General features: G+C 36.3%; 1 protein-coding gene across 1 annotated transcript in view; it reads right to left on the bottom strand.

The window, feature by feature from the left end:
- Nucleotides 1–27,508, bottom strand: part of XRCC4 (X-ray repair cross complementing 4) — a gene marked incomplete at both ends in the record, with an annotated part of 153,045 nt that overhangs the window by 75,722 nt on the left and 49,815 nt on the right. The window contains 3 exons of the mRNA XM_079548881.1: nucleotides 14,483–14,586; nucleotides 15,219–15,371; nucleotides 21,983–22,149. Coding sequence (XP_079405007.1) covers nucleotides 14,483–14,586; nucleotides 15,219–15,371; nucleotides 21,983–22,149 — 424 coding nt within the window. The remainder of the gene's footprint in view (nucleotides 1–14,482; nucleotides 14,587–15,218; nucleotides 15,372–21,982; nucleotides 22,150–27,508) is intronic.

The raw sequence follows: 27,508 nt of genomic DNA, 5'->3' as shown, positions 1-27,508 counted from the left end.
TGAGAGGTCATTTACAATTTTGACCTTGTGGATGCTTTTTGAAAGCAACTGACATCAAATCTCACTATTTAATTTGAGGGAAATTGAAAGAACTGATAGCACTAAAAGAATTCTCGTTGAGAATCTTGTCATTCCTGCCACATTTCACAGACAACAGACACAGTGACATGATTCACAACTGTGACTTCACCCTTGGTCTGGTTTAGTCATGCCATCAGAAAGCAACACCTTGGGTCAGGTTTTCAGTGTAATTGCTATGCAGCAACAACACCTTTCATTTCATTCTCAAAAAAATTAGTTTTGATGTAGGCAAGTGGGAAATGGAAGGTCGTACGTCCATCATTTACAACTCACTTCCATCTGAGTCCACAGAGAACACGCAGATTTATTCATGTCACAATTACCAGAAGTTTTTATAAACACCTTTAACATCTCCTTAGAAGCTGAAAGCATCAAGTAGTTCTTGAAAATATAAACTAGAAATTCCAGGAGGAAAACAGCTCTCTATTCTCCACTTCGATGAAAAGATAAATTATTCCCATACAAAGAGCTTCATCTGCAAAAGCTAAGTGCAAAATAGGAGCTTATCTCTCTTGGGCAACTGAAGGTGATGTGTACTTAATTTTCTTCTCCATCCCTGGGGCAAGTTGACCTTGTTTAGTGTTTTGTTTAATATTTTCACTCCTGACAAACACTTGGCAGAACAAGTTTCTGAAGTTCTAGTTTAATAATATTTTTAAGCATGGAAGGGGGGTGAGAGGGGGGGCAGAACAGGCATTAACAAAAGTACAAGGAAAATAAGGCATTTCATGAGAGAACAAATGACAGAAGCACACTGTAGCAGTTGAAAATGCACTCAATCTAAAAGCCCATCCACACTTTACATCTAGTCCTTGAATCTGTTGGAGTGCCACCAGAGGATGACCACAAAAACATTATAAAGGATGGAGTACCTCTCCTGCAAGGACAGGTTGAGAGCCAAGACTGTTCAGCCTGGAGAAGAGAAGGCTTTGGGGAGACCTGAGAATAGCCTTTCAGTGAAGGGTGGCTATAAGAAAGAAGGGGACAGACTCATTAGCAGGGCCTGTTGTGATAGGACAAGGGGAAACGGTTTCAAACTCAAGGAGGGGAGGCTTAGGTTGGACAGAAAAAAAGGCATTTCAACTCCAATGGCGGAATACTACTGCATACAAACTGCACTAAACAAAATGATCATTTCAGTAACATTTCTGAAAACCCGCCACTTGTTTTTTCCACACAACCCTAACACTCTGAAGACAAGAGTCTTGCCAGCAGAAATCAGTGATAAATCACCATTCATTTACCTCACTGCATCGGTGATAACCATTCAGCCAGGGTTCTTGGCTTAAACTGGGTGCTGTATCCACATGATAACTCACCTGTTAGTAGCATAAATTTATTTTAAACAATTGGGCTAAGGTATACCAGTTAGAATTTTCTTTTTAAAATCAAGTTAGCTGGCAACATTTGAGTTGGTCATTTTTGCTGAACAAAACTGGATTCAATTCAGAAATAACTTACCAGAAGCTTCAGTTGGAGGATAAATATCATGTTTTTAACCCCCCACATAAAGAATCACTTCTCACCAAACTAGTGCACAAACACATACTCCTGTTTTGTAGGGATGTTTATTAAGCACACCTTGCTACACAGTTGGAAACAAGTGAGCACTAGGTACTGTGACTCAGATTTGCTGTTAAATAAGGAAATCAGGGAATTGTGTTCTCAGACAGCCTACAATCTGCCTCAGTTAAAGCAAACTGTGAATAAGTGACAGACCTTTGCCAAGGATTGAGATGAATAGAATGCTTTAAATGCTAATTTGAAGGAAGGAGCAGTGTTTGAATAAGCTGTGGATAAGGATTCATCTTTGAATGGAGATGAAAGCTGATGCCAAGCAACTAATACACAAGATGATCTAAGGCAGATGATTTTGTCAAATGAAAAGCTCTTTTTGCCAGGCTTTGTTTAGCACTGTGGCTACAGGCAAAGTGACGTGTTGTACTGTGTTGCACTTCTACCCCAACAAAAGCAGTCAGGTAATAACCATAGACATTGCAGACCTACAAATAGTTGTATTCTAGCCATCTCAAGGTTTATTTTTAAAATAAATGGGCAAACATATCCTGCATCCAGCACCAAGTATCCTATTGGTAACACCGATTTTGTTTTATATGTCAACATTTCTTTTTTTTCCAAAAATACCTAGAAAAAAATCTGCAAAGCTTTCACATCTAAAAATCCAAAATCACGGAAGACCAGGACAAACACTCTACTCAAAAAGTATATCCAATGACTCATAAAAGGTAACTGATGTTGAGAAACAGCAATTCAGTAAGCTATTCAGGAAGGTTCACCCCTTTAAGCTCTTCTTCTTCGTGCACATACTCCTGCAATTAGATTCCCTAGCATAAAATTTATTCGAATATACTTCAATATATGAAATCATATTGGCTATCTGCCTCATTTACAAATCCTTTGGCATACATTGATTTAGGATACAAGAAGCCAGCAACTCACTTCTCAGAGAGCTGTCCCAAATTTTTGCTATGACACATACTCCTTCCATGTCTCCTCAGCTGTGGGAAGTGACTAAGTGGCTTTATAATCTACATTGTTTATTCACATCTTAAAGAAAGAATATAATAGCAAAAAACCCTTCATTTCTATCAAAATTCATGAAGACTTGTTTAAATGAAATGACTGCAAAAAATATGTGTTTTGACTTTAAGCAGGAGTGATGAGCAACTAGAGACGCATTTAGTTATCAATATTATCAATACTGTTTCTAAGAAAGACCAGGTTTTCTGTGTAACTACAGAAGTTAATATTCACTGAGATGTAATGAAGTAAACTGCCTTCAACGACAGAAAATGCTTCACTTTGAATGCAAATTTTCATATATTTTGTTTTAAATTATTCTAAAATCTTCATCAAATAAGGTGCATTCACATAACATGAAAATGCTTAATGCTATTTTAATTTTGTTTCATCAACTGAGAGCACTAGAATTCCCATAACATTCTTATGCAAGGACTACAGGAGGTTACAAATTGGATTAACAACTCTGCTTTACATGGTGCAACTTGAAGCTCATACTCCAATGGCTTTCAAATCACCTGCCACACATTTCCCAGGAAGGGTCTTAAGGAAATTGTTGGCAATCAGATATTCATGACCTGACCCTTCTCTCTTAGGAACCTAAGTAATGTGTATCCTTGTGAGAATTTGACTCACAGCCATAGATTAAAAGAGTCATTTTTTTCTGACTGAGACAGTAGCTCATAGAGCCCAAACAAGCCATGCTTTTCCCTTACTGACTTGGAGATAGCTGTAACATACAGAATCAGTGCATGGAAGTCTAGAGAATAACATGTACAAGCAGAATCAATAGTTTAGTGAAACAAACAAACATGGCAGATCAAAAGTCTCCATTACTGGAACAGAGCTGTGTGTAGAAGCACACTCCCATAGCTCCAGACTACTTTCCTTCTTGAAATAAGTAGATTCCTTACAGATATGTGGTTAAGAGGAGAAGAAATAGCCAGCAGCTTAAAATGTTGATTATACTCTCCATACACTCCATAATGCTAGTTCTAATTAATATTCCTTAAAAGAAAAAAGACCCCACAACACACATTTAAAAATAGGTACCTGTTTTAATTTATATTCAGCTATCCAAATATGTCCATAAATTCATAGAAGAATGGCTGCAGAAGTATTGAGCAGCTCACTAACCAACCCAACATTCTTTGGATGAAGAGAGTAGTAGTGTGTTTCTTTTTCACACTTGGTAATGAATATAAGTTATAAATGAATTGTTTTAAGAAGGTCTTAAGATAGATGATCTGTAAGATAATTTTATGAAGTACAAAGGAAGAAAAGGTTAGCATCTTGTCTCTGGAGATAGCTTATTGGGAAAAATTTAAATGAGTGAGGAATACAAAAGAAGACCCAGTGACTTCAGTATGATAATTAGTCTTAGGCGGTCATGATCACACCCACTAACTGCTATCTCACATTAGTTAAGACTTGTCACTAGTTAAGAGATGTGAACTGGGGATAACAAGTTTCAGAAGATCATTTCTCTAATATTGTGTTTATTTAAATCTATCCTTTATTAAGAAAAGTTAGGTCTTCAGTTTCTAAGACAGAAGAGTTATATCCAGAGTGAACGAACTTAATCATCATTTTATATGAATAATTAGGCATCAGGGATTTAATCTATTTAGAGTAAAAACAATCATGTATTAAAATACATACCGCAAAATATTAGAGGGCTTTTTTTACACCTTTCTTCTTATATGTGAAGCTCTGACTCCTGTGAATTAACTGTTGGCTATTCATAGAAGGTGAGAGGATCTGTCACATTATTTATGTCTTATGAGAATTAAATAAATAAAACATAAATATGTGAGTAAAGGGAGGGATTTGTAAACGCGAGAATGTACATTCTCTCTCTCTGTTCTCCATCAAATTAATACAAAAATAGAAGACAGAGTTTATCAGTTTATCATATTCTCAATTAGGCATCATTCCCATTAATTTATACAGTAAGTCAAAACTACTAAGATGCTGCTGGCAGCTTTAGATTTCAAAACATCTCTTTCCTCCATCAGGTCACACTTGAATAAAGCTGTCTCTCAGAGTATGTAACATAATATTTGATCTTCTCTAAGACAAGCTTTTTAAATAATATCTTCTTTATGAGTTAATTTTGCCTGTTGGCAAAAAGGAGTATAAATCAACAGGCTTGGGTTAAACTTTGAAAACAAGCAGACTATACAAATATTAATAACTATAAAAATGACGCAGTAATAATTAGACTTCATTTATCTACTGTCTCTGAATTATTTTAAAGCCATTTTTTCATTTCCCACTAAGATTTTACAAATGTACAATATTTTACATGAAACTTGTATGGCAATGCATGTAGGCTTATGCAGACTGAAGAAAGCTGTCCTGAAAGAGAGCCTTTCATCATTACAATGAAAAGGAGTTTCTCAGTTTTCCAGTATAATGCTCAACAAAACTGCCATCCAAGAAATCTAACATTGTATAAAACTTTTTCTGTGAATTTGCAAATAGAGCTTTTATCAACTAAAGCACCTTGTCCTAAAACAATTTTCATCCCTATATCATTTCACTCTCAACAGTTTTTAAACTGAAATATGTGCTACTTTTAAAATAAAACCTAAAGGATAAAAAGGAAATTATTTGTGACTGAATCTGTCACTTGAGATGTACATAAACAGTAACAATGCCCAGTAAAACAATAAACATAAAGGAGAAAAGAAGGAGGAAAGAAGGAAAAAATAAAACTCCCACACAGCAATCTATGTATTACATTTGCAAGCTTTAGCCTACAGAGCAAAAGGATTTTCTCCTTCTTAATCAAAGTCTTTTTAAAGGACAAAAAGGAAAAAAAAAGTCATTTTCTATTCTTATTTTACATAGTAGGAATGTTTTGCATGTTTCTGTAGGTCTGAATTAAATTTCTAGTCAAGTACTTATGGGATATCAGGATACAAACATTGGGTACAAGAAGCATACCCAATTGGAGAAGCTAACTCTTCAGTCTAGCAAATACGTACCAGAACCAGAGCATAAAGTCAGGTTGAGAAAAAGTCAAGTTAAATCAAGTAAAATGAAGTAAAGATGCATACTTTCACCTGTACCAGAAATAAATCAAGGAAATTGCCATATGTTATAGTACAATCTTCAGTATCCCAGCTGTTAATCAAGATACACTGCTTGCAGTGTCAAATAAGACATTGTAATACAGATAGGAAGTAATTTAAGAGAATGTTAGACAGGTAGCCTGAGTAAATGCCTTTCTGGTATTTTGCTAGGGAACAGAAACATTTTAACTTCAGAACTGGAAGCTTGTTATTGTACCTAAAATTAACCTAAGTAAAAAGCAGTGGAAAATTTTGGTTGCTTATGTTACCACCAGTCATGACGAAACACATGTGAAGCACAATGTATATCATCTATACATATTAAAATGGGAAGAGATGTTTCAAGTTATGCACATAACCAGAAGTTTCAAGTTAAGCCAGGAAACTTAGCTTGAATGTGCTCCTTGCTGAACACAGAATTCCCAGGTCTGCAAGAGTCAGCAGCATCCGGGCTTTGTTTGTTGCCACTGATAGGCAGACTATTCAATAGGTAAAGATAAGAGCTTTTATCCAAACATTCAGCGTTATAGAAACTCACTATCAGTACTCCTGCAGGAGCTATTTTTCTCAAGAACCAATGCTTCTCTTTGATGAAAGAACATTTCTCCACGAGTTGATACTGCTAAAACCAAGACAAATCCTTCTAAAGTATGTCCATATTTCCAAGTGAGAAAAGAACACAAATGTATTGTGCTATTATCATGTGAACTGTTTTATTTGATTTCTACATAATATGAAAAAATATTTGATGTCTTGCCTTCCTCTCTGAATTATCTACATTTATCTACATTTTAAAACCATTCAGCCATAAAAACAAATACCTGTCATTGTAAACATGCAAGAAAACTACCATAAATAAATGATGTGAACTGAAAATAAAATGAAAAATATTAAATTAGGCACTATAAGAATGTATGCTAAAGACAGACCATATCACAATAAAAAACATCAGAAATAAAATAAAAAGTCTCTATTTGTTTTACTTTTCCAGAATGACACTCAAGAGGGAAAATGAACCTCTGCCTGTACCTCCATGTAAACCAATTTATGACCTGCAACTGTAAGAATTTTTTAAACCAGGTCCATGGTATGAGTGCACAATGAATCAGGTGCAGCATATGTAAAAATAAAATAATGTCTTTACTGTATGTTGCATTCTACTGTTTCTATCTTCTGTAGTACATGTACTGAAGTATATTTTGGTAAAAGAATAATAATTATCACTAATTTTTAAATACAACGGATCCCCAGAAGACCATTATGCTGGATACTAAACAAATGCATAAAGAGTCAGTACCCTAAGAGCACAAGAACAAACAACATTATTAGAATGGGGAATAACACAAGAAGGTTGCTGATCACTAGCAGAAGTTTCCTATTTACTTGATAAACAGTTGCTTTTTAACTATTTACTAAAGGAAGATAAAACAGTGAAGGGGTATTAGTAGCACTATTCTAGCACCACTAATGCTCTGATTTCACAACTAATGAATTACATTCTCTTCCAATGTGAGTTGAAATAGGTCTTCTGTAGTTCACGAAGGATAGAAAACAAAAAAAGGGTCATATTGAAATAATGCTGCCTGGCAGATGGTCAAGTTACAGGATTTTGCAAAGGAAATCAGTATCAGAATGTGCATGTCCAGTGAAAATGCACATCCAGTCACAGAATTTATGTCAAGCTGTTCTCTAATTGCAGCCTGTTTGGTACATGTCAGATCGTTGTGAAATACGAGCAAGAACAGAAGGAGGCTCGACCTTGCCTTTACCTGTCCCATAGGAACTCATCAGTACTCACAAAGATACAGCAAGCATTTATATCACTGACTCTTTTTTTTCTCTTCTAATGCAGTTTAGCAGTTTAGGCTCTCAAGTCACAGCTAAGTAAAACAAAGTTTCAAGATAACCAGAAGGAACATTAGAACTCTAGCAAGCTGGGTACAAAAATAAAGCTGGCTTACTTCCTTTGGTGGAAAGCCTATTCATGGCAGAACATAAAACTAATAAAAATACAGCTTCATTAATTGAGGTATTTTTAAATGATTGGAACTTCAAGTTATTTGTTAATGTGTGCAGGGATATATAAAACCCAAAGTAAAAACGTACAGTAATTCCACCCAGCTCCAAATTTATAATATTGCATTATGTAAACCATCTTTGTTATTATGTGGGGAGACAAAATACAGCAATACGCATAGAAGTGCACTATACGTGGACTTTAAATCTGTAATGATTCTAAAATTCACCTTACAATTAAACTTGAATCTGACACTTAAAGTGGCAATGATTCGAACAGAACCTTAATTACACATTAAAAAAATACAGCCCACCAAAGAAGCAGAGTTCCTTTATACTTAACATTAAGTAGTGTGTTGCCAATGCACAAGTCAAAAAAAAAAAAAAAAAAAAAAAAAGTTTTTATTCTTGATACTAGATAACGCCATTGCTTCTAACCTACAGTGTGGTGACTCGTTTGATCAGTAATGAAAAAGTAATCCACAGTAGTATTGTCAAGGCATAAATCTATTAATATTATATCATTGTGATTCTGTACCCTTCCCTGAATATATTGATTCATTTAAAGGCAACCATATTCAGCTATGTTACTTCATGTACTGACACATGTATACTAAGAAGCATAGCTGTGCACACTTTTGATAATTTTCAGAATGATATTTTAAAGTAAAACCTTAATAATGCCTCTCAGTATAATATTTGTAACAGATTTTTTAAAGAGACACAGAACATTGCCATTTTTACTTTGACAGTATTTTGACCAGGATGTCTGGTATAACATGGATGGGAAGCCTCTGGGCAAGCATAGACATCTTACATGCATAAAAACATCAGGTTATGGAAAAAAAGTGGATCTGTAGCAATGTTTCAGATAAACAGCTTTAAGGGAAAGGGAAATGAGATTATTCTTTCAGACTAGCCATTTCCAATTATAGCTTGACAAAAAAAAAAAAAAAAAATTAAAATAATAATTTAAGCCCAGAGTCAATTAAAATGTCCAAGTTCTAAAACTACTTAAAATAGGCTTTGAAGAGGAAGCTTTGACAGATGGAACTTCAACCACACAGCACAGTTGGGTGCTGCTATAATAGGCATTTTTTAAAATAACTTTGATCAAAGCTTATTAACCAGAAGCATCAAGCTATTGGTGGCTTGGACTACACAAGTGAACTAATTAAACTTAAATGGCCATAGCCTCTTGAAGGCACAACATTTAATCCTTAAGCAAGACCGTAAATGAAGAAGAAGAGAATATGTGCATATTAAAAAGTGAAAAATGGCAAGGTGCTCACTCTTATTTATTTGAAGCATTACTGAGAGCTTATTAAAACTAATTTGGTCCCCATAAGGAAACATTCAGAAATGTCTGAGTATTGTGTGTTCTAGAATTCACATGATATAGAACATTTCCATGTGGATGGCAGCAAGCACAGAACATAAAAATGCCATGCAGGGGCCGTGAGGTCCTACTGAATCCTAAAGAGCAATCACTTCCACCAATTTTAATATGAAGTATCACTAAGGATTTCATGGGCAAGAGAAAATTAAGTAGAGAGAAAGCAAGCTGACTACAGATTGGTGCCCAGTAGCCTCTTTTAGACAGCCACAGTTAATAGCATTATAACTGAAAATAAGAGCAATCAATTACAATTTTTTTTTCTATTGCTTATCTTCTCCTGACACATTATCATTCACATCTATATAGAGTACAGTATATAATATCTATCCCTCAATTTCATCACATTCCTAGATAAAGGAATAACCATCCTTTCTCAGGTAATCTTCCAAACCCTGCAAAAAGGAAAACTTTTAGCCCTTGTCTACATTTCAGTTTCCTTGGAAGTAAGGAGAGAGGGTACTCAATACTTATTTCTGTTTTAATATCTTCCTGCCATACGGAGCACAGAAATATTTTTCACAGTTAACAAAAGGACTTCATTCATCTAACATAGACATGATTGCTAGTCATGACTTCAAATGTTGTTTTCTTAGTCTGATAGTCTTACTGTCTTTTTAAGCCTTCTAGGAGAAAATACTCAGAGCTAGACCAAATAAGAGTAAAAATTATAATTGAAAAAGAAATCGATGTGATGAACTGAGACCACAGCTGGTATGTTCTCTGGGCTGTCCTTAATTACAGTAAGTGTTTCTGCGTCACTCAGCAACAGAAGCTTCCTGCCTCGGTGTGTGGCTTCATGCTAACTGAGTCACCACATCAGTCTTGTGGGCTAACAGAAATACAGGGGTCAAAAAGACTGGCAATTTTCAGATTTTTTTTTTTAATTTTTTTTTTTTTTTTTAATTTTTAGTTTTAAACAGATTGTGTTAACAAAGGAATATGAAAAGAACTGAGGATCTTTCAAAGTCTTACCCCAATCAATATCTTTCTGTAATCTGTTCAAGCCTGCTCCAGATGCTTCTCATCTCTGTGTATATAATTCTTTCTGCCATCATAGGACCCAAACAAGAATGATGAACCTTAAAACACCAGACACTTATCAAGCTAAACAAAATATCAGACCTTTGATTAAGGAGCAACCCTGGAAGGTACAAGCCTGGAAGCAACATGTGAAGGAGGAGCTAAAGAAAAGAGATGGTGCTAAAGAGCACATCACAAGTACCAAATGAGAGGAACCTATGAAGTTAGTGGAACTTTGATGAACTATCAATAGTTAAAGCAACAACCGTATCTCAGTTTTCCATGGCCCAGTTCTTATCTTACCAAACTTTAAAAAACAAAATGAAAACAACCTCTACCCAGCCCCAGGAAACATCCAAATGTCCCTATTTCTGAAGAACTCTCCAATAGCAGGAGGATTTCCTTCCTGTCCTTCTAGAGGGGAAAATCTCTCCAACAGAAGTTCATAGCCATTTATAAGGCCCTGGCACACCATTTCTAGCTGCTGCTTAAGAATTCACTAAAATGCAGTGAACATATGAGCTGATTGTGTTTTTCAGTCTTGTAATCACAATACTAACCAATGCACCAAAGAAATGTACCTCATGCACACAGACCGGAGAGCAAAGTTGTACAGAAAAATACATAGCATTACTTATAAACCTTGTACTTCTTATAAATATCTTATGTTTTCCAGGGTGTTCTATTTACTAATAACTTGCAATCCAATCTAAATTTGTTCATCATTAATAGCATCAGTATATGGACTTGAGACAATAATTAGCATATTTCAGTTGATTTTGGATCTAAGTCATGAAGTAGACTGCCATCGAAAAGCAAACCATAAATCATACCTTCTAATGTTACTACAAGTGCCAAACCTCTAAATTTTTAAGAAAACTTTTAGTTACAGATTAATCATTATTGTAGGAAAAATGTCCTTACACAACGTTTCTGCAAAGCTAAGCAGATAAATGCAACCAGCTGCTGCGCAGAAGTTGCAAACTTATCTGAGAGCCTGGATGAAAGTTCAAGCATGAGTAAATGTCTTTATGTAGATGAGAAAAGGAGGCTTCCTTCTACAATTCGACTGTTCATTGTATCACAGAATCACAAAATCATATGGACTGGAAGGGATCTCTGGAGATCAAGTCCAATCTACCTGCTAAAGTAGGTTACAAGAAAGTGCCTAGACAGGTCTTGAGTATTTTCAGAGAAGGTGTCAATTTGCAGTTAGTCAAGTTAATTAATAACAGCTGGATGGAAAGACCATCCATCACAGAGCCATCAAGGTTGGAAAAGACCTACAAGATCATCCAGTCCAACCATCCACCTATCACCAATAGTTCTCACTAAACCATAGCCCTTAAGACAACGTCCAAACATTCCTTGAACACCTCCAGCATCGGTGACTCCACCACCTCCCTGGACAGCCCATTCCACTGCCCGATCACTCTTTCAGAGAAGTAGTATTTCCTGATGTCCAGCCTGAATCTCCCCTGGTGCAGCTTGAAGCCATTCCCTCTAGATCTATCATCAATTACATGAGAACTAATTACACTAGAATTAATCTTCTATCATAATGTCTCACTTGCAGTTTCTTTTAGAACATGACCACCATGGCTGTCAAAAATTTGTCTCAGTATTTCATGTAAATCATTTGCCAGTCCCTTCAATGTCATCACTATGTTACTGTCCCCTTCTTTCAGGTCTGGATGCTCAAATTTGATGCATTCCTGTGTCAAGGGGCAAAGTCATATTTTTATTCAAGAATCACACAGTTCACTTGTATTCCACTTTTTTAAATCACTCATTGCTCATTCTTTATTCCCCAAAGTAGCCCCTACCAGCAGGTAGAACTGGGAAGACACAAACTTATAGCAGGTCAGGCAAAGACTATATGAACTAATGTGGCCAAGTTTTAAGCTGCAAGGTCAGGCACAGCACTGCTACAGTCCCACAATGGGTGCGATATGAAGCAGGATGCAAAAGCTGTCCAACAAGCTCTTGGACTTGCTCTATGAGTCTGCAAGGGGAAGGCAAAGAGACAATACTCAGGGGTACCCATCTTTATGTAGTAAAAGGGACTGGACCAAGCAAAGCTTGAGACATTGCTAGTCTTCTCAAGCAAAGAATAGTAGCTATCAAAGCATTGGAAATCTTTGCATTACACTGTGTTAAGAGTACATGCAGTAAGATTACAGCCAGTGCTTCACAAATGCAAATTGGTTTATATAAATTATCTTCAACTTCATAATGTATAAATAAGAATGATAATTTTCCATTTGTATTTTCAGATAGACATATTACCTTGTTTGAGAATCTATATGCCATCTACTAGGTTAATTTCCACATTCCAGTTTCTTGAACAAAATGTGGCACAGAATGATATCCTACAGAAGTCAAAATCCATTATTTTCTCTTTTTATCTTCTTCACCCTGTTGGTAATCTCATTACAGAACACACAAGTATCTAGATTGCATTCACCAGTTTCTGCACCTGCACAAGGATTGGAACTAACCATTTTTATTCTTTTTCTTGATATTTTTCTTCATTAAGACGTGCTCTGACATTCGCCTCAGACCAACATCTGAGTCATACACCCATAATTGAATATATCATTTAATTTACTTTTTCTTTCGGTCAATATTGGCAGCTTCTTTTCCAAATCACCAGGAATCCCTTAAGTGCTCCAAACATTCCAGAAAAAGTGTACTAAAAACTAAGAAATAGTTCTTGCAATTGAAAGAACTCTTTAGTCACTATCAAAGAACTATATCTCTCAAAGGCAACAGAAAGCACTTTTTTTTTACAACTTTTAAAATATCTGATATTTTAATCTGCCCGTCTACCTGATCATTCTAGGTGTATTAGGCATAACCATGGGGACTCCATGTTGACTTGTGTCAGCTTGCATCTCTCTAAGACAGGGCAGAAATAAATATAATTTTTCTCAGATAGTACAGGGAAACATGAGTTTTTTCTCTGTTTTCTTTCTTCCTAGGGATAGTATAGCTACAATACGGATGGCAACAAAGAAGATGACCACGATGGCAGCACTGAGGAGGAAAGTGAAAACTTTTTTCTTTTAATTTAACCCTCAATTTTAAGTTGAAACTTTAGTGAAAATAAAAATGCACTTGCTGTTTTTTCCAACAATACTGATCAGTTCAGACCCTCATTATAGCTTGAGCGGTAGAGTTTCGTTTCTGTTCTTTGAAATCATTTGTCTGTCCCAGACAGCTCCTCGAGCTAGTTAACTCCTATGGAACCTTTCAAAAGAATCAGTATTTTTTTACTTCCCTTGTGTTTTCACTAAGTAAGAAGTATTACTCTCAGTGTTATCTGAGCTTACAAAAAATTACTTGAAATAAATGTTTTCTGAACTAAAGATCACATGCCAATACAAAACCATTTATTTTCATAGCTGTAGAATCTCTGCTTATTTTCTGCATTTGTCTGAAGCTCTGCCTGCTTTATATTAGATTAGAAAGTCCTCAACAAACAAACTTACGACTTACAAATTCTAATACCACTTCTGTCAGGGCCTTGGACATTTCTACTTCCCAATTGCATGCTAAACAGTTGTTTATTGTTCTTGATTACCTTCATCTATAGTAGAAATAGAAAGCACCAGTCGAAGAGCCTATTAGATCTGAGCAGAAGTTTATCATAACTATATGGCAAGTGCTATTGAAGTTTTAGAACACTGATAGCATTCATCTTGCAGATTCTTTCTACTTTGCAGAAAATTTCTTATGATTCACATATAAATATCTTATACTGTAGAGCGGGCTATTGTTGCCCACATACTTTACCAGTATGAGAAAACTCAGTCAAACTGAATTTTGTGAGCACCGTCACAAGGACAAAGGTTCATATGCAAGTTCTTAATTCTGCTATAAATACATTTTTATTCCATTTTATGATGCAAAATGAGTGTACAGCTTTTATTTATTTATTTAATTAATTGCAGTTAAACCTCTTTCCCCTTTTTAAACATTGCTGAAACTTGATTTTACATTTTAGCAGTTACCAGATATGCATCAAGATTCCTGGAATTTAAAATTAAACTGTTGATAGTTCAGGTACCATTAGACTGCAATTAGTTCTGCAAAGCATGCAATTTGTCATTTTGGAAGAAAAGACAGCACTTTCACTCATGCAATATGCATTTAAACTACCTCTCTTTAATTTGAATATGCCAGTATTATACTCTTCTCAAAGAGAGATATTTTTAAGGCTTACAGGTTGGCTTGTCATTGAGTAGCTTGTCAGGTAGTATTTTGTCTTCATTAGGGCTTATTTTTATGAAGTGATTGTTCTCCTCATTATATTCCCCAAAGACAGTACATTCTGCCTTACCTGATGGTAATGAGGACTGAATTAAATTTTCACTTTCTTCCTCAGTGCTGCCATCATAGTCATCTTCTTTCTCTGTTGCCATCTGTGTTGTAGCCATACTATCCCTAGGAAGAAAGGGAACAGAAAAAAAGTTCATATTCCCTCTACTATCTCTGACAAATGATCTTTTCTGAACTGTGTTAGAGACAATGCAAGTTGATACAAGTCAACATGGAGTCCCCAGAGTTATGCTTAATACACCTAGATTAATCAGGTTGAAGGACAGATTAGAAAAGCAGATATAAAACAAGGCTACATAAAAATGGTAAACAGAAGCATGTTGTAGCATAAGAAAAATTCTTAGTCTACTTTTAAAATTAAAAGCACATAAAAACATGGAAATTTAGATGTTTTTGTTTCCCAAAGAAGAAGAAGGATCAAAGAATTGGAGAAGAAAGCATACAAAAATACCACCTCTAGGAATGGCACAATGTTTGGAAAAATCAACTGCACCCTAATAGAATACTGTAGAGGAGAGATTCAATTAATATTTATTTATGTGCTATAGAGCCCAAAACAATATGTTGCTATTTGCAATAACTCTCCAAAGAATCCTCTGCTCTCATGAGTAACAGCACTGTTTGGATAACCAAGAACTTTGCCAGAAAGAACTATCATCCAATGCTATGGCTAAAGTAACAGAACCAAAACATGTGCCAGATGTGACACCAAGTGTCTCAGGGAAATCAGGAGATACCTTGTACATTGGGTATCCAGTGCAGATTCTTTAGCTTCATTCAACAATTTCTGCAAGTTTCTTATCTTCGTCTTCTTTTCATTCAGCACCAAAACAAACCGATTATAAAGATCTGCCTCCAGTTCTTCTTTAGCTTCTACACATTTTTCCAGCCTACAAGATAAAACAAACTGTTGCTTACCTTATGCATCACATCATTTCTTTTTAAAAATTTGTGCGTTTTTTGGAAGAAAATTCAGTTTTGAGGACAGCCTTCCTAATAAACTCCCATAATATACATTGCATAACTAGTTCAGCATCTTTCAACTGAAACAGGCCAGAAGCAGCTTTTTTCATAGAAATGTGCAATGAACTTCACTACCCGAAGAACAGCATTTCATGGGGAAATTTTCTCTTTATATATATATACATTTAATAGATTCTTACACGTCTCTCAGGCAACTCAAAGTTAAGTAGGCACAACTGCTCTTTCGTTTCAGTGCTGAATTCATAGAGTGGGCATTGCTTAGCAGGATACACATAATGAGATTACAAAAAGATACAATTAAGCTTGACAGGCACCAAACCTGTCCTACATACTCTGACTTGAAACACACTTGAGAAGGAGAAAAACAAAAATTTCCCCCAAAACAAAAAAATAAGAAACAGAACTCAGAGTCAGGCCAAGGCACCCAACATACACTCCAGACCACTCATGCAGATACACCCATACAGATGTGGCTGATACAGATGTCGATTCACTTGTTTTTCATCAGCAACTGAGCGTGCCTTGCTCTGCTGAACAGCCGCGTGCAGAAACTCAGCAGGGCACTGGAGCAACACTTAATAGCACCAGTAATCCTTTTTTTCATTCAAAGGCAAAAAAACTAAAAACTCTAGTATGGTGGTCTCTATTTCCAAGAGCTACGAAGCTGAAATCTTATGGGCAGTGGAAGCCATATTCCTGAACCAGTCAGAATTACTTGTTGGGATTAAATTTTTTACAAAATTATGTGAAAATGGTTTTAAAGACGTCAAGAATTTTCAGAGCAAAAAAAAAATCTCTGTGTTTTTAAAAGTTTAATGTGCATCTGTAGGTAAGTGAATTTCAACAGAATGAAGGACAGTTGTTTTTTAAAATTAGGAATGTGTATGTATACTGAGCTTTAGGAAAGGCAAAACTGGGATATAAATAAATACAAGAACACTGAAGAAAGTGACTTTCAATTAATGTTTATTATATATTAATGCTCATTTAGTTATTCCAGTATTTTATAACTTTTTTAATCCTTGGGTTGAACCGAAATATTTCAATAGCAGATGATAACAAGTAAACATCTTGATGATCTCAATGATTAAGATAACTACTTCTATTACTTCAAACAGTAGTAACTTATAAACAGCATCCTTTTCACCAGCCTGTGCAAATATAGTGAAAAAAATTTAGAAGGGTTTTTTTGGAATTAAACACATATGCATAACAGATTTTAAAAATATTAATTTATAAGATAAAAAATTTCAACATACTTGCTATATAAATTCTGATTATTTCATTTGTAGATCAAAACCATACATGATGTAAGAAGAAAAACAACAGAAAATAATCTCATGAAGTATTAAGCCTACAGTGCAATGCTTTAGGGACACACTTGATAAATAATTCATCTAATTTAAATGCAAATAACAGAACATCATTACCATATAGATCGGTTCAATAATTCCTAAATGAAAGATCATACGTACTAATCAAGTATCAGGAGGCTTTCCACCTATTAAAGGAAAGTTAACTGTTTAGTGGTGAACAAACAGACAAAATATCAAAGCACAAAGGACCATAAAACCTAATACAGGGCCCAGGCATGCCTTGACTAACTCACAGAAGAAGAAAGGTAAGGACAGGGATTGCCTCACACTTATCAAAGAAAAAGAGATTAAAAAAAATAAAATGCAATAATTGGGCAAATTGTCATTTACATGCTTGAAATTAATTACTTCCATACATTTAAAAATGGAAAATATATTTTTGTTCAGTATGGTGATCCTAGATGTATCAAGTGCTTCAGAAAACTCCCATCTCCCCTGCACAAACATTTTAAGTGAAGGAAGTGTTTACTGCTGTTCCTTTACTTTCCCCGTGAACTGGGCAACGGCAGAGCAGCTGAGGTTGATTCAAACTGCTACATTAAGACATTTTCATTGCTTGGCCAAAACGGTGCCAAGTAAGATAACTCCAATGAAGTCCTTTGAATCCTGTAAAGTTATCTTCTGATGAAAATCCATGTAACAACCTCAATGGAGTACATTTGATACTGCCTGGACATTAAGAAGCAAAGAACCTATTGCAAGATTAGCTGGCTCCTTGATGCTCTAGAACAAAATAAGAGCATCTTAAAATACACACTCCCTGTATGCGTGCAAGAAAATATTAAGTGTTCTTGTTGGAAGGACATAGCAGGTAAAATCAACTTGCAGAATGTCATTACTTAATTATACATGAATATTTTCATTCATGTCGACATACTTTTTCTTTTTTTTAAAAAAAAAAAAGTTGTTTAAAGGAATTCATGCATATATATATTCCTCACATACAGACATTTAACTGGCATAGCTTTCAACAAAATGGCAAGTGTGATATAGTTTCACAGTAATGATACACGTGCAAGTCATTTGGCTTTAAGTAATAATATTATGGGGCACACAATACCTAAAAATGTAGCAAACTTCTGCTGCTTGAGAACAGGGATGCACTGATTGCAATACAAATGTGTGTGTTCGAGGGGGTGGCTCTGGCTGCAGCTTGGTACAGCCTTTAGGATTCACTCAGGCATGCATTACCTGAATTATGTACCACTAAGCAAAGCTGGCTGGGTTTCATTGCAATACCTCATCAGTTACAAATACAACCTTTCATTGCAATTTGTCACATGCTTGAGCCTGTGCGTGATTTGTCTCACCAAAATACAATCTCCATAGATCAGACAAAGGAGCTACTTATCTCAAAGACAACTTTCAAGTATAATGAAAATAAACAGCAGTTAATGGCTAGAATGGGGTGACTCTTATTTGCACATGCTTTATGTTTTCTACTTTTAAGATCTGTCTTTTATACAAGTGCAGTGCTTTTGGTGAACCAGTCATACAAGTCAATATCCATCTAAAAAATTGCACATGCTACACAAAACAGCTAGTATTAAGAATGGTTATCATGAGTAATTCAGAAAATAATGCACCTGTTCAGTCCTTCTGTACTGCCTAAATGCAAAGATCATATATGCTTAATAAAAATTAGCATGAACTATGTAACTGGTTGACATTTATGCATTTTACACACTCCAATACTCGAAATATGCTACCTATGTATCCTTGTCCTTCATGCTCTAAAATAATTGCTGCTCTCATGGCACCTTCTTACTACACTTCAGATTCACACCTCCCTTCCCCCAGCACTGGTGTTGGTATGGAATTTCAATGAGCTCTTGCTGAAGCGTCAATTTCAAGTGCCAAGCTACCTAAGCTGCATTTTTATAAGTTGTCTGTGGTTTAAACATATTGTCACTATAGCTGACCACAACATCAATTTGTAGGTATTTTGATTTTGGTTTGCCTACCCTAATTTTAGATGCTTGATAAGAAATAAATATCACACACAAGTATTTAACTTACGCTTTATTCACCAACAAATTATTTTGTTAAAGGTTGTTACTGTTTTACATTTATTACCTTAATTATCTACATGAAATAAAAGCTACAGCTATCCTGCTTTGATACTTTAATTCATCCACCTCTGAGGTGTTCATACACACACACCCACAAATAAACATACTGTTCTGCAACATAGTCAGAATAATCCTTTTGAAAATTTCTATAGCTTTTTTATTTACAGCTTACCAGGTCCTGTCTTAGAAGTATTTATTTTATGTTTACAGATCAAAAGCAGCACAGTTCAGCTATCCAGAAACTTTAATGCTGATGTTATCTACATACAGTCATTTCCTAAAAATAGGAAAAGCTTCTGCCAGGTAAAATCCTACCCTTCAATCACCAGAAGGACAAAGACAATGAAAATTAAAGATGGTATATCTTCTGTCAGGAACGCTCAAAACATCAGACACCACACAGCTCTGAGTAGATAACCTAAGTAATTTAGCAATTAGGATGAGGATGCAGACGATTTCTTTTCAAAAGGATTTTTAGTGTTATCCTGACTTTTTCCTTTATATGGACCTAAATCCCGAGGGAAGTAGCAGAAGCCATTCCTGGAGATGTCAGCAAACTGCTGACAATAGCAAGCCGTACACAGATGAGTGGATTATCTCATATACATGGGTCACTCTGAAAATAATGCTTCCTATTTATTTCTATGGAAATACCATAAGATACAAAGAGCGCAATAACACCACTCAAATTCTCAGCTACAAAACACTATTTGTCAGCATAGTCACCACCATTAGCTGTACATTTTCACTAGCAGTGCACAAGAGCCTGCATGCTATGATTGTAACAACTGGCACCAGTGAAGGTGACACACTTTTGTAACCACTGATGAAATGCACCACCCATCACCTCACTGCGCTCACATCCATTCTGTGGTCTCCATCAACATTCAGCAAGCATCAGTGAATGTTGATGGGTGCCATTCTTTTCCACATGGAAGAATGCAATGACACATTTTTGCTTCAACCACACTTCCATGTCAGACACCATTTTGTCAGACTCCCCCTCTGCTGCCATCTGTCATATGGAAGCAAAATATAGAAAATATAGTTAAATATTGGTAGGAAGGTTCAGTCTCTATTGCCTTAGCACCAAAATCTGCCTCTGATGTCACAGGTGAACCTCATAAAGGAGACATTACTTTTGGAGCAGCTTGTACATTCAGGCAATTGCCAACAGCAGACCAGGGTTGGCATTTAGTCTACAAACTGCTCACGAGGCAGATTTAACTTCTTGAATGAAACTTGTTAATCATTTTACTGAGGCTATGGAAAGAGCTTTCAGGTAAACCAGGAACACTAAAGGATTAGGATTTTTCGAAGCTGCTGAGCTGAGCTCATTAAACTTTTATGGCTGTCAGAAAATTAGAGTGGGAAAGTGGAAAAGAGGTGACTGAATTATTCCATCTAGTTCTCCATTCTTATTATTCTACTCAAATTGAACAAAAAAGACCTTGCAAGTCTGCACTCTGTTTTGATTCTAATAATGTCCTGAAGTGAGCAACTTTAAGCAAAGTGAATTTGAGCTGATTTGCCTTGGTTTCAAGCAAGAGAGGGAGAGCTATTCTCCTACCATATGCTTCATACTTGCTTTTTTTTAATTCTCAACCACAAACGCAATACAGAATGTGAAACTTGAAATACTCTTGTGAGCAACCACAGGCAAAGATTTTGTGCAGATCCACTAAATTTTCAGCAACTTGGGCACAGCAACTGAGGCTAAAACAGAAATGAGGCAGCATAGTAAACTGGGCTGAGGCAAGAAAAAAAGAAGAGAAAAATCTAATGTTTGGACAAAAATTATTTTTATACTCTATTTAGGGGGCATGGTCAAAGTTTGATGATGGCACAACCTTCAGGATTTATTTTGAAAAATCATGTTTTTACTATCAAGATATAAACACACTGGAGAAAAACCAACATTTTTTCAAAGCCTTGAATACATTGCTTTACAGAGCAAAGGTTGTCAGGCAACTGCGAATTTTTCTTTGGGGTTACTCTTTAAAAGTGGTACACCACCATGGAAATTGATATAAGCACTAATGCCTATTACACATTAGTGTGTAACACAGTGCTGCATACTGGTTATACAATACACCATTGTTTGATACACTGTTAGGCTGCAAAACACTATTTAGGAACGCCATATGCTTGTCAGGGAGATTGTCAGGAAAAAACTGTTACTCACTTTAATGAGAGAGAAACAAAGCTAACTCTTTCCAAAACCTAGCTCTCCTTTTCAAGATAAATTAACACCAATTACCTACATGCTTTCATCAATCTTCCTAAACATGGTTCTTCAGATAAAGCTACACAAAGCCAAGATAAATCTCTGACTTTTACATGCTAACCACTTTATACTAGCTAAAGTAGGCATAGATGACTTCACTGCAGTGTGCAGTACCAGGCAATTCAGATCATAAATGAAATGGTAATTAATGAAATAACCCGCATGGTTCTTTTTCCTATAACAGCATCCTCATTTTCTATTCTGGTTGCTTCCACAGACCAGATTAAAGCAATGGCAACTTCCTAACCAGTCAAAACTGTCAATGATTTGAAGTGCTAGCCATAAGCATTACAGAAGGGGAAGAAAAACACCGCCTTGCTGAGAAGAGTGGAAAGGATTCTGCAGAAAAGGGGACTTTGTTTTTCACAACATAAAGTTAAAAACAGCTTTAATGCATGATCTGGGATATCAGTCTTATCTTTGACATAGGAAGAAGACCCCATACGCTGCATTTAGGTGCAGAACTCTCCTCGATCAAAAAAATAACATATGCATTTTTCATTATATGACTCAAAATGTATCCATCAGCAAAGCCCACACTGAATGGCTAGGTCGGAGTGGACCTCAAGGATCATTTAGTTCCAATTTTCCTGCCACGAGCAGGTTGCCCCCCACCAGATGATGCTGCCTAGGGCCCCACTCAACCCGACCCTGACCGCCTTCAGGGGTGAGTCATTCTCGGCTTCTCTAGGCAGTCCATGCCAGGGTCTCATCACCCTCTGAGTACTACAAATGTGTGTGATTTTCTCAAGAATGTCTTGCAAACAGCCTTTCAAACTTACCTTTTCTCAACATCACTCAAATCACAGAAAAGCCTCTCATTTTCTTTTTGCAGGTGCTCATTTTTCACCTGGAGTCCTCCTAAGCAGTCCAGACAATAGCCAATCAGCTCTTTAACCACATCAGCTGGATGTGAAACCTTCTGTAGCTTCAGAGATCCAAGTCTAAACTAGGACAAAAGAAGAGACTGAGTTATTTCTTCTGTGAAGATCACAAAGCACCCCTCCAGAAAATTCACAAGTTTTGTAAGCACAGATATCAGAAATACTTCACAGTCCTCATGTTCAAAAAGATATATTTGCAACAAGAAGCAGCATGTGGAGGAATATACTTGCCATTATTTAAGCAGCTAACAATGTCTTACTGGACAACTGTCATTCAATTTGCACAGGAAGTAAACATTGACATGCCTTATAAAGGCAGGAAAAGCTGTACAATACAGGAAGTGTAACATGACATAGCAACAATTTGCTCCAGGACAGAACTCAGGTGGTCAGCAATATAAAGGTACAATCACAAGTTTTACAGAAGAGGCATGAGAGTGACAGGAGCTGAAAAACCTTACTGTGATGCTAGCATCGTTCTTGCTATTTGACCAATGAAATACATAATTTGCTGCCTGTTTTGGCAATTCCTGTATTAAAACAACCACAAAAATTAAAGATAAAACAAATGAACAGAAATTAGTTTTGATTTAAAGTGGGTCTATAAATGCTCACCTATGATCCTTGCCTATACCTGATATACAGAAACTAGCCCCAAAGTCTTCCTATTTTGGGCTCAGTTGTAAAGCTCTTAGTAATAAGAAGTGACCTTCAATTAAATTGTTAGCCTCAATAATTCACTGAGATAAAAAGATGGTATCTATAACAAACAATTACATTTCTTCTGCAGTGAGGATGATATATAGGATGTACAAGAGGTCTGAACAGCTTTGTTCTGCCTGGTCTGGCAGGCAGAAGGTTGTTGTTTCTAACGTTTCTAAAGGAGGAATATATCAGCCATATGCACAAAGCTCTATGAATCAAGCTACAAATACACATAGCTGGATGAAGATATAAATGTGTACAACATGACTGGGGCAACTGACAGAAGTATACAAAGGCTGTGTGAATGTGGTTACACACATAATCAAATCAGGAATGAAAGACCTGACTGGTGCTCTTCTATAGGTATATGAAGGGGCTTCTGAAGTGCCTTCAGCTGCACTTCTTTTGCTGCTCAAGTACGCAGAAGCCATAGGAGGCACCACCATCTTTGCCTGACGTGAGAACAAGATAGCAAAAGAGCAAAACTATAGAAAAGCAGACTGGGCTGGACAGCATAAATCAGACTTTGGCAAAAACTACAGCAAAAACAGATCTTTTGGAAATGGAGGCACCAAAATGCCTAGACTTTGATTGGAAATGCCTGCGGAAAGGTTGAGTACATGGAAGAAGGGGTCTTTTTGCACGTCTTGGAATCTTTAAAAAGATTCACAGCTCCTGTGGCAACTCCCTACAAATAGAACTATTGCACCTCCTTTCAATTTTAACTTGTCATTAACTTTTGAAAGATGTAAGTGGTAAGTGCTAGGGAATATTTCAGTCTGTGTTGTGGCACCTCATCTATTAAAAATAGAATTACCTTTTCACACATTTTCTTCATTTTACTCAGAAAGGTAAAGCAAACATCTAAGAAAAAGTCATCCATGAAAAAAGAAGAGTAGCATTTGTTAACACTTTTTTTTTTTTTTTTTTTTTTTTTTTTTTTAAATAAGCTTTTCTTAATGCTGCTTTTAAAAATTAAGTTACCTACTACTATACATAATGGTCTGCTGAAAAAGGCCATGTAGGAATTGCTCACCAAGGGAATGTTTGAAGTAAATATCAGTCCTTCAGCTTAGATAAGATACTTAATCTGTGAAAGTCTCTGCAACAAATCATGATGCTTCTTCAATGAGTCTAATTAATCAGAAAAGATTTTGTTCCAAATTCTCGTCTGATTTTTCCTTTGAATTCACATGTATAGGGTCTGACTTAACTGCTTCCCTTTAGCTTACGTACATCTGATGGCTACAGATACAAAGATTCATTTCATTTATTTTTGGAAAACAGATTACATTATCAGTAACCCACAAAGTGACCTGTATTCCCTGGATATCACACTTGCTGTCTGACAGCATTAACGAAGATGGATATTTGCATAAAGGAAACTGCTTTTCATCACTTGCAAGCCACCATCACACTATACGGATAAAGAATTCACGCCACACTTTAGACCTAGTCACAGAGACAGAGAAGCATAACATCACGGATAAATAGAAACATGATCTTCTACTTACACAGTGGAGGAAGCAGCAAGAAGAGTATTCAGTTTTGTCTCATACTTTAATATAATCAGTTGAGATAGGGTAAATGTAAGTATGTTTAATCAGGACAAATACACATTGTCTGACTTGCTGTTTACTCAGCATAGGACAATAAAATATGAATATTCCTAAAAGAGGTTAGTGGGAATGAATTTCAGCTGAAAGCTGGGTTCTGTTCACAATCAAAATCACAGCAAATACATGGCAGACATTTCACAAGTACACAATTATAAGCAAACTGTAGTTCAGCTTCTTAAGTGCATTATATAAGCTGATACTGCTTATGTCATATGGGGCTTTCTAACTGCAAACTATATCCTCAGCTTCACAGACCACTGCCACAAAATGACTTTTGAAGATCTGTAAGGAAAAACAGCATTCTTTCTACTACAAAAGCTGAATCACAGAATACCGTGCGTTGGGAGGGGACCATAACAGTCATTGAATCCAACTCCTGGCTCCACACAGACCACCCAAACCCAAACCTTGTCTCTGAGAGTGCTGCTCTCTGAGCCACAGCAGCTCAGGGCCATGCCCACTGCCCTGGGGAGCTGTGCCATGCCCAAAGCCCTCTGGGGCAGACCCTTTTCCTCACCCCCAGATACTCCCCCCAACACAGCTCCATGCCGTTCCCTCAGGCCTGTTGCTGCCACAGAGCAGAGCTCAGCACTGCCCTCCACTCCCTGTGAGGAGCTGCAGCCGCTATCAGGCCTCCCCTCAGCTTCCGTTCTCTGGGCTGGGCAAACCCAGGGGCTGCAGACACTCCTCACATCTCCTGCCCTCCAGGCCCTTCACTGTTTTTATAGAATTTTAGAACCTAGAGATACCAAAGCCAGCCTTTGGTCAAGCTACCATTTTGATGAACGCTGAAAAAGAAGAGGAGGAAGGTCAGGCTGCAAAGAGCAGAGCACATGGTGCTGCTGCTAACCCCTGACCAGAAGGTGTGGGTGGGACGTGAAGAATAAATGAGACATCATTTCGAGTGCTCATTTTAGAGTCTGATTGTCTTCTCAGAATAGTGCAATTGAAGGCAACACCTTATGCCTCCATACTGACACCATACCATATCACATTTTCTGCACATCAGTGCAGAAAAGCTCTGGATATTTAATATGGCCATTATTAAGCCAAAGGTAATGTGATGTTGGAGACGTGGTTTTACTTTGCCACCTTCGTACAGAGTCTTACACATCCTGTACAGACAAGCCTTCGCAACTTGTTTCTTCAGCATGAAATTATTTGTTACAGCTAGCTACTACACTGACAATTTAACAAACAGAAATGTTAGCACTAACAATAGAAACATTGTTATCTGAGCAAATTACAACTGATTGGCACTCAATGTGGTACAGAGCCTAGTGTTAAGAGGCTGATAAACTGTAAAAGGCAGCCAGATCAGCTTTGCTTCCAAAGCATGAAGGTAAACCATGAGCCATTTCTAAAACAGTACAAAGAAAACCAGGTCTCAGGGCAGTTTTGCTCTAAGGTCCTGCTGCAATTCCAAACTGGAAAGCAAAGTGATAAAGGAGCAAATGCACAAAATAAAAAAAATTTAGAGCTGAGCATTTTGAATTCAGGACAGGCATATTCTGCAGTACTAAGACAGAATTCTTTTAAATTTGAATGTTTGGAGAAAAAAAAAGTCACAGAGAAATGAAAAAAAAAAAAAAAAAAAAAAAAAGAGGAAAGTGTGTTTTTTCTACATATTATTATTTTTTTCATAAGCACTTAAGAAATCATTCGTTTGTCCAAAAATACACTTGTGAAATTGGATAGAATCTTAGAATGATTCAGAAGTGGCTTAAGATTAGGATACCATAAAAACCAGTTAACTGTTTAGCATCTGTGGAGACAGGAGTTGCACTTCATGACCCTTATTGGTCCTATCCAACTTGGTTTATTTTATGATTCTCAAGTCCCTTGCAGAATACGGAAAGATCTTCCTTACCGTGTTGAGTGAAATGTCAACATTAACACTTCATTAAACTAATTTTACATACAACATATCTGATTTAGACTACATTCTCAAGGCGAATCTTTCTGTAAATTCCTGGACGCTGCTGCTGCTCTGTGGATGTGTTCGTACTTCTTGCTGTTCTTGCAGCTGCTGCGGCTCTCTCTAACTTTGCATCATCTGCCTCTCACTTCCTCTTTCAGATAATTCAAGAAAACAATATGTAAAACAGTGAAGCACTGAACACTTAATTCACATTGAGAATGACCAGATCTAGAAGTCCCAGGAGACAGCAAACTGACTGTAACTGATATACTGCTCCTCTTCAATATTTCCTTTATTGTTGGCTAGTTTTGGTGTTGTTTGTTGGTGATTTTTTTGTTGTTGTTGTTTTGTTAGTTTCTAAAGATGCATTAATATGAATAGATAATAATTTAAAAAGTTGTGTCTTCTTCATCAGAAATTGCAGCCAGCATTTATTGATTAAATTTTAGAAATAAGGTCAACTATTAGACATTTGTAATAAAACCATCATTTTCCCATCACCTCTCACTCTGTCCAGACACTGTTCATCTTTTCAGAGGAATGAAGAAGTGTTTTCAATTACAAAGCAAAAACCATTCTGGCAGTAAACTGAAAAGCTTCTCAATTTTTTCTTTCTATATTTTTAAAGCTCTGGTATTTAAATGAAGAGGCCATGCTCAGAAAATATAGTGACATGAAAACATCTTCCAAGAATCTTTTCCATGGAAAAGTTTGAAACTACATGAAAATTACTTGACTGTAGAGACAGTAGGCCTAGATTTCATTTTTCATTAAGAATACATATATGCTAAATGACATCTGCATCACTGCGTACCACCAGAATGGAAGGTATCATACCTGAGGCAGTAAGTACTGAAGGTTATGCACTGAAAGAAAACATCCATGCAGAAGTCTCTGAGAACTCTTTTCCAAAGTACAATTTAAAACTAGAAACTAACATGGAAATAATTTTCAGTAGCAAGAATTTTTCATTATGACATACTGGTCTATGAGGAAAAAAATAAATAAATGGAAATTGTTACTGAATCTGCATTGCTTGCCACACTGTTAGTATCAGCAAATATACTTTCTAACAATATTTTTAATCCAAAATATATTTTGGAAATTCCATACTTCTAGAAGCTACAAAAAAAAAAAAAAACTAGATTTTGTTCCTTCTTATTCTGGCAGGCTGTAGGA

The sequence above is a fragment of the Tetrao urogallus genome (assembly GCF_951394365.1).
Source record: "Tetrao urogallus genome assembly, chromosome: Z".
NCBI classification, from domain to species: domain Eukaryota; kingdom Metazoa; phylum Chordata; class Aves; order Galliformes; family Phasianidae; genus Tetrao; species Tetrao urogallus.
This window is presented reverse-complemented; position numbering and strand designations above follow the sequence as displayed.